Source organism: Hyaena hyaena, unplaced genomic scaffold, assembly GCF_003009895.1.
Source record: "Hyaena hyaena isolate Hyena2069 unplaced genomic scaffold, ASM300989v1 scaffold_9, whole genome shotgun sequence".
In the NCBI taxonomy this organism is placed as follows: domain Eukaryota; kingdom Metazoa; phylum Chordata; class Mammalia; order Carnivora; family Hyaenidae; genus Hyaena; species Hyaena hyaena.
This window is the reverse complement of record NW_024080641.1, coordinates 3,344,525-3,356,539: the sequence shown is the minus strand read 5'-3', so window position 1 is coordinate 3,356,539 and position 12,015 is coordinate 3,344,525. Positions and strand designations below refer to the sequence as shown.

At 56.3% G+C, this 12,015-nt stretch overlaps 1 protein-coding gene across 1 annotated transcript in view; it reads left to right on the top strand.

Annotated features, from left to right (window-relative positions):
• The window catches only part of ARHGAP35 (Rho GTPase activating protein 35), a 120,340-nt gene extending 108,601 nt beyond the window's left edge, over positions 1-11,739 (top strand). Inside the window, exons 4-7 of the mRNA XM_039246787.1 lie at positions 2,055-2,132; positions 3,651-3,782; positions 10,391-10,496; positions 11,305-11,739. Of these exons, the coding sequence (XP_039102718.1) occupies positions 2,055-2,132; positions 3,651-3,782; positions 10,391-10,496; positions 11,305-11,662 (674 nt within the window). The 3' untranslated portion in view covers positions 11,663-11,739. The remainder of the gene's footprint in view (positions 1-2,054; positions 2,133-3,650; positions 3,783-10,390; positions 10,497-11,304) is intronic.
• The last annotated feature ends 276 nt before the right edge of the window (positions 11,740-12,015 follow it).

The window sequence follows — 12,015 nt, the reverse complement described above, 5'->3', positions numbered from 1 at the left end:
GCATGAGCAGGGAAAGGTCATAGAGACAGACGGAGACACAGAATCTGAAGCAGGCTCCAGGCTCTGAGGTGTCAGCACAGAGCCTGACGCGGGGCTCGAACCCATGAATCCTGAGATCATGACCTGAGCTGAAGTCAGATGCTTAACCGACTGAGCCACCCAAGCGCCCCACAATAGGACTGTTTTAATTTTTTTTTAATTTTTTAAATTTTTTTAATTTATTATTTTATTTATTATTATTTTTTTTTTTACAAATAGTTTATTGTCAAATTGGTTTCCATATGACACCCAGTGCTCATCCCCACAAGTGCCCTCCTCCATGCCCATCTCCCACCTCCCCCCCATATCCATCATTCCTCAGTTTGTTTCTCAGCGTTCAAGAGTCTCTCATGGTTTGTCTCTCTCCCTTTCCCCCACCATTTCTCCCCTTCTTCTCCCCCATGGTCCTCAGTTAAGTTCCTCCTAATCCTAATAGGACTGTTTTTAAAGTTACTGTATACTTTGATGTCTTTAAAATCATGTTGTAAAGAATGGTTAATGAATAGAATAAGCTCACAACATATTTTGTGAGTAAAAAGGTCGGGTTAAAACACAGTATTGTCTCCATTTAAAAAAAGAAATTCAAGGGGCGCCTCGTTGGCTCCGTCAGTAGAACATGGAACTCTTATTCTCGGGGTTGTGAGTTCAAGCACCATGTTGGGCAAGGAGCCTACTTTAAAAGAAAATTAAGGGGCACCTGGGTGGCTCAGGGGGTTAGGCATCCGACTCCAGCTTAGATCATGATCTCACAGTTTATGAGTTCGAGCCCCACATCGGGCTTTGTGCTGACAGCTCAGAGCCTACTTTGGAGTCTCTGTCCTCCTTTTTCTGTCCTTCTCCTGCTTGGGCTCCCCCCAAAATAAATATTTTTAAAAAAATTTTTTTAATTTTTTAATTTTTTTTTATTTTTATTTATTTTTAATTTTTTTTAATGTTTTTATTTATTTCTAGGGGAGAGAGAGACAGCGTGAGCAAGGGAGGGTCAGAGAGAGAGGGAGACACAGATTGAAACAGGCTCCAGGCTCTGAGCCGGCAGTCAGCACAGAGCCCGACGCGGGGCTCAAACCCACGAACCGCGAGATCATGACCTAAGCAAAAGTCGGACGCTTAACCGACTGAGCCACCCAGGCGCCCCTTTTTTAATTTTTTTAATGTTAGGGGTGCCTGGGTGGCTTAGGAAAGCGTCCGACTTTGGCTCAGGTCATGATCTCATGGTTTGTGGGTTTGCGCCCCACATCGGGTTCTCTGCTGACAGCTCAGAGCCTGGAGCCTGTCTTCAGATTTGGAGACTCCCTCTTTCTCTGACCCTCCCCTGCTCATGCTGTCTCTATCTCTCTATCAAAAATAAATAAAAAACAGGGGCGCCTGGGTGGCTTAGTCGGTTGGGGGTCCGACTTTCGCTTAGGTCATGATCTCGCGGTTCGTGGGTTCGAGCCCCGCGTCGGGCTCTGTGCTGACTGCCGGCTCAGAGCCTGGAGCCTGTTTCAGAGTCTGTGACTCCCTCTCTCTCTGACCCTCCCCTGCTCACGCTGTCTCTCTCTCTCCTAGAAATAAATAAAACATTAAAAAAAATTTTTTAAATAAAAAACACTTAAAACATTTTTTTTATTTTTTTAATGTTCATTTTTTAGACAGAGCTTGAGTGGGGGAGGGGCAGAGAGAGAGGGAATCACAGAAAGTGAAACAGGCTCCAGGCTCCAAGCCAACAGCACAGAGCCTGACGCGGGGCTCAAACCCATGGACCATGAGATCATGACCTGAGTCAAAGTCTGCCACCCAACCGACTGAGCCACCCAGGCGCCCCAAATTTTTTGATTAAAATACAAGAATATACATCAAAATGTGGACAAAAAAGAAAATGGGAGAAAGTGGGTTGAAGCATCTAGGAAAGCCTGGTGCTTCGCCCTGTCCCTCTTCCCTGGTGGGCTCCTCACAGTATCGCCGGCTTTGCTCAAGTCCAGTCCTCCTCATCCCCTGTGTCCCTGCTCCTACGTAACCTGCCTGTTTCTCCTCAGGACTGAGTACGGAAGGGATCTACCGGGTCAGCGGGAATAAATCCGAGATGGAAAGTCTGCAGAGGCAGTTCGATCAAGGTAAGGCCACAGCCTGGCTGCGCATCGGAGGCTGGAGCCTGCCAGGGTGGACGAGGCGGCCAGGGCGTGGGGGCGCTCCTGCCACACGCGGCCCCAGAGCCCAGAGCTGCTGGCTTGGTGACTGAGAAAGAGAAGGTATTGGCCGCAGTTAGCCTTCCCTCCATGGTCACACTGCCACGTGGAGAGAAGGGGACAGGCCCCGCCGGCAAACGGGAGCATCACCCATGCCAAATCTGAGTCGGCCTGCCGCTCCACCTTGTCACCATCCACTGACGCTGGTCCAGGCCACCCCAGCATGTGCCTCTGCCACCTCGTGAGGGCCTTACTCTCTGGCCCTGTGGGGGTAGTTGCAGGCACAGAATACGAAGTTGGGTTGCGGCGATAGTCCTCTTTTGGCCAGGATCCCAGGAATACTCTCAACCATGCCTCCCCTCCTCGCAAAGTCCCTGCACAAGAGAGACAGAGCAAGGGAACATTTGTGATCAGCTGAGCATTGGGCCCCAGACTCCCAAAGCTGAAGTCTCATGAGTTAGACTGGCTCTTGGCAGGGACTCCCGTCTCCTAAGCTGGGTCTCAGAGGCCCGGAGCCAGAGAGCCGAACTCTGAGTCTTAGAGCTGAGCACACTGTGGGCTGAGAAGTCACACCCACTGGTGCCAGGAGCAAATGAGCCAAGCAATGAAAGTTCTCCGTTGTCACCAGCCGGAGAGGAGAATCAGCTGAGGATCAGAGTAGGGTCCCACCCAGTATGTGGCTGGGCCTGAGGAGCACAAGCCAGATTCTGAAGCCAGGCAGCCCGTGGGGGCCTGCGGGACAGAGTGGTGGCCGGGAGCAGGCCAGCCTCCTGGAGGCAGCGGCGCGGGGAGGGCGTGCACTGGGGCGGGGGGCAGGCGGGCAGAATGACGGTGTAGCCACGTACTTGGTTATGTACTTGTATGTATGTGAGAGTCTGTTAACAGTTTCTGCCGCCCAAAATAGAAATAGCTAGTGTCTAACAATAGATGAATTCTTATAAATCGGGAATGCAGTTAAGTATTTAAAGCAAAGTTAAGACACAGAGATCAGTGGTGTCATAAGCCGGGAGGGGCAGAGGGAGAAAGGAGTCTGCTCACCCTGCCACCTTAAGGAACAAGGATGGAGTTGAGATTATTGGTGACATTCTGTAAAACAGCGAGCCAACCTTTTAGGAAAGTCCTTTGCTTTTCCGGGCGGGGGGAGGTGGGGGGAGGGTAAAGAAAAGGCGGCAGCACAGATGGAGAAGGTGAAGCTGCTCTATTCAAAGGATGACCTTGGAAGGAGACCCTGGGTGTCAGCCTCTGCGAATCTCACAACTTTCTTTTTAGCAGGGAATGCCGCCTCCCGTTCGGCCTTTGATGATCCTGAGTCCCTGCCCAGGCTCCGGGCCAGCCCTGGGCAGCATCCCAGGGTCTTCGAGGTTTCTCTGCCTTCCCCCAAGCACTGAGTTTTCCTTTTGCTTCTGTCCAGCTTAGACTGACCTCGCTCTTCCAACTTCCTTTCAGACCACAACCTGGATTTGGCAGAGAAAGACTTTACGGTGAACACCGTGGCTGGTGCCATGAAGAGCTTTTTCTCAGAGCTGCCGGACCCCCTGGTCCCGTACAACATGCAGATTGATCTGGTGGAGGCGCACAGTGAGTCCCGGCCACCCCGCCCCACTCACGCCCAGGCCGCACTCCAGGCTGACCGCGTTCAGAGAATTGAGGGGAGGAGCTGAGCACCAGTAGCAGGAGTCCTGTGCTCAGGGAGCATCCACTCTGGCTCTTGGAGCTGAGGTTGGAAGGATGTAGATAGGGACAGGGAGCCAAGGCTGACACCGAGGGGGCTTGTGGACCAGGCTCCCCTGCCTGTGTAGAGCAGCGGTGCTTTTCTGAGGGTCCCAGCAACATAGTCGGCAGGTTCCCCAAAACTCCACGACTTACGAGCCTGGTTTTGTATCGGACTTGGGTCAGATCTGCTCCTTTACTTGTTCACAGTGCAAGTGTGGTCAACACAACGTTCCCTGACCCTTAGTTTCCCTACAGCGCTGTCCCTGCTCCTATTCATGAAATAATTGCGAGCGACCTCGAGCGGGGCTGTAAGAGACCTGTTAAAGGGCGTAGGTATCTCTTTTCCCCTCTGCTCGCCCATGCCTCTTATGAGGAAGTTAGCATGTAATATGGGGCCCGCCTCTGGGGGAAGGGGTGGCTCCGGTTGCCCTGACCTGATGATCACTCAGGGGTGTGGCAGGTCAGCACCTCCGGTTTTAATGGCGACCTGTGTGTGCCATCTCGCCCGCCCTGAGAGCTGTTTCCACCCTGACCTGCGTCTCCGGAGGTGTCTGTCTGCCTGATTGGGAGCCTTCCCTCCAGGCAGCCTTTCCTAGACTCTGGGTGGTGCCGCGGTGCCCACCTTGTGGCACTCTGTACCTCTTTTAGTCCAAGGCAGCCTCCCTGCAGCGCAGCTCTGGTGGGCCGGGACCCCCAAAAGGGGCCATTGCTGTGCAGCTGCAGAAGGGAGAGTCTTGGCCGGTGACCAGGGAAGTGGGGAAGAGGAAAGGGAGCCATGTTCCTTGGACGACAAGACTTTAGTCTCATCTCATCAGTGCCCAACTCAGAAGAGGGAGTCTCAGGCAAGCAGGGTTTACTCGCAGGCTGATGTTGCAGGCAGAAATTGGGGAGAAGTCACAAATCAGGGTTTTAAGTCTTGGATCACAGACTCCTGGTGGCTCCAGGAAATGGATGTGCCGACAAAAGCCCACCCCTGGACTGTGAGGGCACCCCAGTCAGAACCTGGCTGCCGCCGGGATGCAGGGCCCCTGGGTCACCTTTCCATGGCCTCCGTACTCCCGTGGTGCTAATGTTCACAACCTGGGTGCCACCTTTGCCTTACTTTATCCCTATAGTCTTGGTGGATTGAAGTCTCTCCCTCCTCCTGAGCTTATCCGAGCCCATCTCAGGTGGGGCAGGAGCAGGTGGTTCTGGGGCTGTCCTAGGGTTCCCTGGCCGCCTTTCCCGCCTGCCTTCTCTGGGTAGGAGTCCGCGTTTCTCCAGATGAGTCGGGTGGGGACAGGTGCCAGCTTCTGCTGTGATCCTGCTGTCCAGAGACTCCTCCAGCAGTCTCCAGGCTGGCCCAGATGTGAAGCACGTAGGAAATCTCTATCTGGAGCCACCTTTGTCTCCACCTAGCTCTTCTCTGGGTGGAAGTTGGGAAGAAAAGGTGTGGGCTGGCCCTCCCCTCCCTGAGCTCCCCGAGACCTGTCAGCATTTGTCTTGACTTGGCGCCATCTAGAGGCTTGTAGAGTCCTGGCACCCAACAGAACCCCATTGTTTCTGCAGGAACTGCTAACATAGCATCTTTTTGTTTTTGGAAGGGTGTAGGGGGCAGGAGAGGGAGGTGTTACTGATGGAGAATCAGCTGCCCTTCCTACAGCAGCTTCCCCGGCCTCCACTACTGAGGACGGGAACTCCTTGCTGCAGCAGCCTGGAAAAGGGTGGAGATTTCTGCTTCCTCTTCCCATTGTGTATTTCCTGTGCCTGAGCTAGTCAGCTGGGGTTCCGTTGTCTTGAACCCGGGGGCAGGAGGGTGGGGAGGATCTCGCTGACATGGCACCTTTCAAGGCTGCAGCAGTTGGGTGAAGATGAGCCATATGTGTCCTGCAGTGGCTTTAACTGAGCTAGGGACGCCAACCAGGCAGTACCAGTGTTAGTGTTAAGAGACATTATGAAACAAAGATTCTCAAGCCCAAAAGTAGCTATTCCCAGCCTGGCTGGGTTTCCATGGCAACATCAACTTGACCAGCTCTTCCCACTTAATACCTAAGAGCTGTTTTGTCTGTGTGTTCAGGGCTTGGGAATGGTTTCAGATTCCATCACAACAAATATCAAGGTCACTATCAAATTGTTTTGTTAGCTCCAGAGTTTCACAATATTGAAACACTGAAAATGTGTCCACAAATAGAGATTTTTGTGATTATTTACCAGTTATCTGCCTCCCACACTCAAGGTGATGTGTGGGTGATTCAGAAATGAGTAACAGCAGTGGCCATCACCCACCCTGCTGGGGAGTGGCACGCTGGGGCTTGACCTTCCATGCAGACGTCGTCCCTGCCCTCCCTGGGTGCATACGTAAGTTACCTGACAGAATGAAGCCAGCTGAGCTGGAAGTGTAGAAAATGCAGGGTGGAGGGCTTCGTGGAAGAGGTGGCAACTGAGCTGTGGCTTCAGGGAGGACCAGGATTTCAGGCAGCAGAAAGGAGGGTGTTGGGTTCCCTGTTCCATCTCTCATGCACACCTCATTCTGGCCGTCACCATGTATTGTCATTGATTCTTGCCCCACATCTTCCACCCCTCCTCTTACGACACCCCCAACCTCACCACCACCTATTTGGAGTCCCTCCAGTCCAGCCCGTCCTGTCCTACGTCCTTTGTGCCAGAGAGGACCTAGAACCGGCTCTGTCTTGGTCCAGAGGTTCTGAGCCTAAGGACCTTTGGCTCCGGTGACTCATTAGCCCCATAACTGCCTATAGACCTCTGTATGCGCATGTTAGTCTAGAGAAGACCAGCAGCTTCCATCAGGTTGTCAATGGAGTGTGTGACCCAGGTGGTTCAGGACACCAGCTCACCTCTTACCATTCCCCCTGGGAGCTGGGGCGCCTTGCAGCCAGAGGCGATCAGCATTCTGGGATCACACCTCCTCTTGTCTGTCAAGATAGCTGCTTAAGGCCACAGGGGTGTCCCTCACTCGCATACTGGCACGTACCAGACCCTGTGTGGGACAGGGACAGATGGCAGTGGACAGATGAGTGTGTAGTCCCTGCCTCGGTCTGGTGGGGGAGGAGGCATGGAACAGGTTACTGCAAGGTCATGCCTCCCAGAGAAAGATATCCAGAATCTTCCATTCCAAGCCCAACAGCGTGAAATCTTGGACTCGTTTTGCACCTGAGGGAGAGGTAGGCGGTGCGTGCTGTGCATGCCTGCATGCTTCACTGAGAGGGGGGTGTGACCTTGAGCCACTTTTTTCCTTGTCTGGTGGTGCAGGTGTGTGAGATGGTCAAAAGCCATCAGCTTTTCCTCCAGGCGCTAAGCGGGGTGGCAGCAGATCCACGCCTAGAGCCTGTCTGATGGCCTGGGCCAGCACCAGCAGCGCAGTGGCCCAGCCAGGGCAGGAACGGTGTTCTGGGTCAGCATCCCTGATGGCAGTTTGTGTCACCTTGGGCCAGCATTCTTAACTTCTCTGAGCCTTGGTTTATCTATATACTGTGAGGGGTGTGGCAAGCTCACCTCGAAGTCGTGGCCTCCGGCTGTCCCCTTCTCTTCCCGCTGAGCTCTTAGGGTGCATGCCGGTCCTACGTTGGTTCTAAGGTGCCTGGTCTGCATAAAGATTTTGTGTAGGTTCCACTGGCCCGAAAGGGCCTCATCTGCACCTGTCTTGCTGTCTCGGTTGACTGAGCCCTAATTTCACAAGTAAGCTGTGTTGGCTGGGGCAGTCCTCGCCCCATAGAGGGACCCTCACCACCTGCATCGTCTTTCAAAGAGAGGATCGTTGGAGTTGGAGCGTGCTGCGGCCTGGCAGAAGGCAGGGGACCAGGAGCGGACGTGGGGGACCAGGAGACAGAGCCTGTGCCCAGCCGCCTTCCCCCCCACCAGTCGTTTGTCCTTGGCGATGCCTCTTGGCGTTTCCCCAGCCAGCGTGTAGGACGGGCCTGGTGCAGTTGCGCTAGCGCTCTGGCCTGTCCAGAGGGATGAAATCACTGGCGTCCTGAGTACCAGGAAGAGGATTCGCCTGCTTGAGGGAGGAGGTGAGCGAGGTCAGAAGGTAGTCAGCAAGACGGGCCATGGTTTTCATGAGACAGACAACAGAGGCCCGGGCCCTGCACCGAGAGGCTTCCTGTCGTCTCCGTGACGTCTGTCCTCCCCCTGCTGAACCCCACGCTCCCCAGCACTCGCGAGCACCTGTACCTCACAGCTGGCTGCAGGACACACACGCAGGGGCCATCCAGGGCTTCGCTGGGCACCTGGCCGCCACCCCGCGTGGGGAGGGAGGCTGGCATTCCTGAGGACGGGGTGTGGTTACTGTCAAGGCAGCCTGATACCCCCCCACCTCTGCTCCCTCCTCCTTCCAAGGAAGACCAAGGAGCAGACACGCCTGTGGCTCCACGGACGGGAAGGAGAGGACTGGCACCTGTCATGCCAGCCCCGCTTCGTGCCTCTAGTCAGGGAGGCTGAGACTCATCCTTGGGTAAAGGCACCCTAGGGGACAGGCACCTGACAAAACCCACAGCTGCATCCGTGCTGCACGGGCGCCCAGGAGACACCTGTGCGGGCTCGCGTCTGGAAGGGGGCGCGGTCGCTTTTGTACTCAGGTTCTGAGCCTGCACGTGCCTCTTGGGTGCCGGGGCCATCTCTCATACTCCCTAGAGCAGTGTCCTAAGTAAACTTCTTCCTGAAGTTTAACAGTAAAGGTTTTTGAAAGTCAAGGCAGGAGACAAAGTGTGCTCTCGAGGTTGAACCCTTAGAATAAATCTTGGGCGCAGAGCAGTGAAGGTGATAGTGACCCCACGCAATGAGCTCTCTTGGCTTTTCAGTCATTTTCTAGCAGGCAGATGCTATCAAAACACTGGTGTTATTGAGGCCCACTCTTGCATCCAAGAACACCCGGTTCCGTGCCCGTGAGCCTGCCGGCAGAAGCTCTGGGCTGCTCCTGCCCTGCCTAGCTTTGCAGCCTCCCTTCCCACTGCTTCCTGACATTCGGACTGCTTCCAGATGCTTACCGTTTGTGTGCCAGTGAGCTCTTCATTTCTGTGTGGCATCACCATCACCAGCCCCTTTTACAGACCAGGGCCTACCACTCAGAAATGTTACTCACCCAAGATCATCCAGCTGGCTGGTGTCAGAGACAGAATTCGTACCCAAGACCGGGTGGGTTGGGTTTGGCTCTGTCTTCGCCGCACAGCCCTGCCCCTGGCGACCCCTCCCCGGCTGTTCACGCACCATCGGTCCTTCCTGGCCCCACTCGAGCCAGATTCCTCCTGCACTTCCCAAACCGTGACCCTCTAGGTGCAATGCCTTCCACAGAGGCTCTTCACTTAGAGGCCACAGGCTTCCTAAGGAATCTGATGGGTTTGGGGGATTCTATGAACCTCCAGAAGTTGTGGACAGGGCTGTGCCCAGCATACCTGGGGGGATGTTCTGGGGCTCACATCCATCCCAGAGGAGCCTATGCCCCCAAACCAGTCAGGAACCGTTGTGTCTTTTAGGGATCCCCCATTCATCCACCCCCTTAACCAGAAGTGGGGGACAGCCGTTGTCTCTGCCGGGGCCCTGCGTGGCTCTTCTGAGTCCTAGCACTCACCTTTGGTCCTACGTAGCCACAGGGGGGTCTTTCCACGCTCCTAGAACCCTGTCTAGGCTGGCTCCCCCAGAAGGCAAGCTGGGACCCCAAGGGACACGAAGGCCCACAGGCTTCACAGCCACTCAGTGGTGTTTGGTCCCCAGCTCTGCCACCTCTCTGGGTATGAGATCCCTTATCCCTCAGTAGGGCGACAAGCCCCTTCCTCAGAGGACAGCGAAGACTGACTGAGCCGGGCCTGGTGTGGATAAGCACTTGTTTGAGTTTGCTGGTTTTCATGCTCCCACTGCGTTAGGGTTCCATGATGGGCAAAGTGTGGGCGGTGGTGGGGACAGGGGCTGCATAGTCCCTTTGATGGACTGCATGAGAATTCCCCCACTGTTTCCATCAGCTCCTCCAGTAGGGAGATGTGTAGAGGGTCCTTGTGTCTCTAGGAAAAGGACAGAGCCCTGGTCTTGTGACAAACTCCCTCCCTAGACAGCCTGTTGGCGTGGGTGGGTGGCAGTGCTCACCCGTCTGGTCAGGAAGCACGCGGGCTTTCCGCATTGGCATTCCTGTCTCCAGGGGCAACCGGATGAGCGAAGAATGGTGTTCTTTATGGGGAGTCTCTGTGGATCGCTGAGTCGCGGGTGGTGGGGGCCAGGAAGCCCCGGCGCACAGTGCTCCCCTTCAGCAGGGGCCTGGGACCCAAGAGGTAGGCCCGGCTGCTGGGTCGGGGCCACCGCCAGGTGTGCCAGCCGTGGGCACAAGCTTCTGGGGGGAAGAATGGAGCTGACCTTGTATAAAAGCCCCGGGCCACCCCTAGGCAGCCCCCAGCCCACCAGTCTCCCCACCTGCCCCGGACTGCTATCTCTTGAGCCCATAACACCCACCAGCTGTGGCCATGAAAGTCTTCGGTTTTCTCTCTCTTCAGAAATCAATGACCGGGAGCAGAAGTTACATGCCCTCAAGGAGGTACTCAAGAAATTTCCAAAGGAAAACCACGAAGTCTTCAAATACGTCATCTCTCACCTGAACAAGTATGTTGCAGGGCTTGCCATTTGGTCTTCCCTCCGTCTGAAATCGCTGGTCAAGGTCAGGGCCGGCGAGCAGCAGAGTGACGCTGGGCAAGGCCGTGTCCCCAGCCTGGGCTGCCAGGGCTGCCGGTCTCCCTCCTTGGTAGCCACATCTGCCTCACCGGGGAGCACCCTGGGGTCTTGACTCCTCCCGGTCCTGTCCTGCTTCTGTCCGAAAGCCCCGTGTGGCCTTGGGCACGCCCACAGTCCTCCCCGGTGTGTGACAAATCACTGCCAGGATGCGTGCACTGTGAGAAAGCTTGAGCCCATCAGGGACGTCCAGGAGCTTTGGGCAGGGAGCCTGTTACCGGTTTCCTGGCTTGATTCACACACACAGCAGGTTGGTTCTCCAGGCAAACCTGATCTTCTCTTGGCAGAGTGGTCTGTGATGGAGGTCACACTCCCTCTCTCTGCAGCCCGAGCAGCGTCACACACTTTGAGGCCTGGGTGATTGTCCGAGGCAGACCGTCAACCCACGGTGTTTGTGGAGGGCATCCCATGAGGCAGGACCTCGGAGTCACTCCTCAGGGGCTGGCCCTGTGGTGACACCGGAGCAGAGGGCCAGCCATAGAGGGTCTCCAGCCTCGACTTGCAGGCCAGGCCCCGGAGAGCTGTGCTTGGGCCTCTTTTGTGGGCGGGCTGCGGGCGGGCAGGGCAGTTGGGGGTGTCGGTGATGGCGCGCGCGTGGGATGGGGCGGGGGCCCTGCTGGAGGAGAACTCATCCAGCCCCCGCCCTGCGGAGCTCTGACCCGGAGTTTGGTGTCGCCCGCAGAGTCAGCCACAACAACAAGGTGAATCTCATGACCAGCGAGAACCTCTCCATCTGCTTCTGGCCCACCCTGATGAGACCCGACTTCAGCACCATGGACGCCCTCACGGCCACGCGCACCTACCAGACAATCATCGAGCTCTTCATCCAGCAGTGCCCCTTCTTCTTCCACAACCGGCCCATCAGTGAGCCGCCCGGCGCCGCGCCCAGCTCCCCCTCCGCCGTGGCTTCCACCGTCCCCTTCCTCGCCTCCACGCCTGTCACGAGTCAGCCGTCACCCCCCCAGTCGCCTCCACCCACCCCGCAGTCTCCCATGCAGGCGCTGCTCCCCTCCCAGCTTCAAGCCGAGCACACGCTGTGAGCCACCGGGGCCTGGGGCAAACGGAGACCTCCTCTCTTCCGCGGGGTGGCTTTTGGCCTCCGACAAGACCGGGCCCGCTGGGGCAGGAGTGGGGAGAGTGTCCCCTCTCCCCCGTTACTTTCTCGAGACCTCAGCGGTAGCCCCAGCCCCAGCCCACGCCGCGTGCTGGGCCGCCAGGCTCCCCGAGCCCGGCGCCGCAGACCTGGGGCTGGCTGTAGGCGGCGGCCAGAGGGCGTCCTGCCCTCTCCCTCGGACCCTTGTGAGGACAGAACTGGCCAGGCGGTGTCCCCTGTGGCCCTCCACACGCTCACTGCTCCCCAGACCACTTAGTCCAGCTGCCCACGCACACCAGC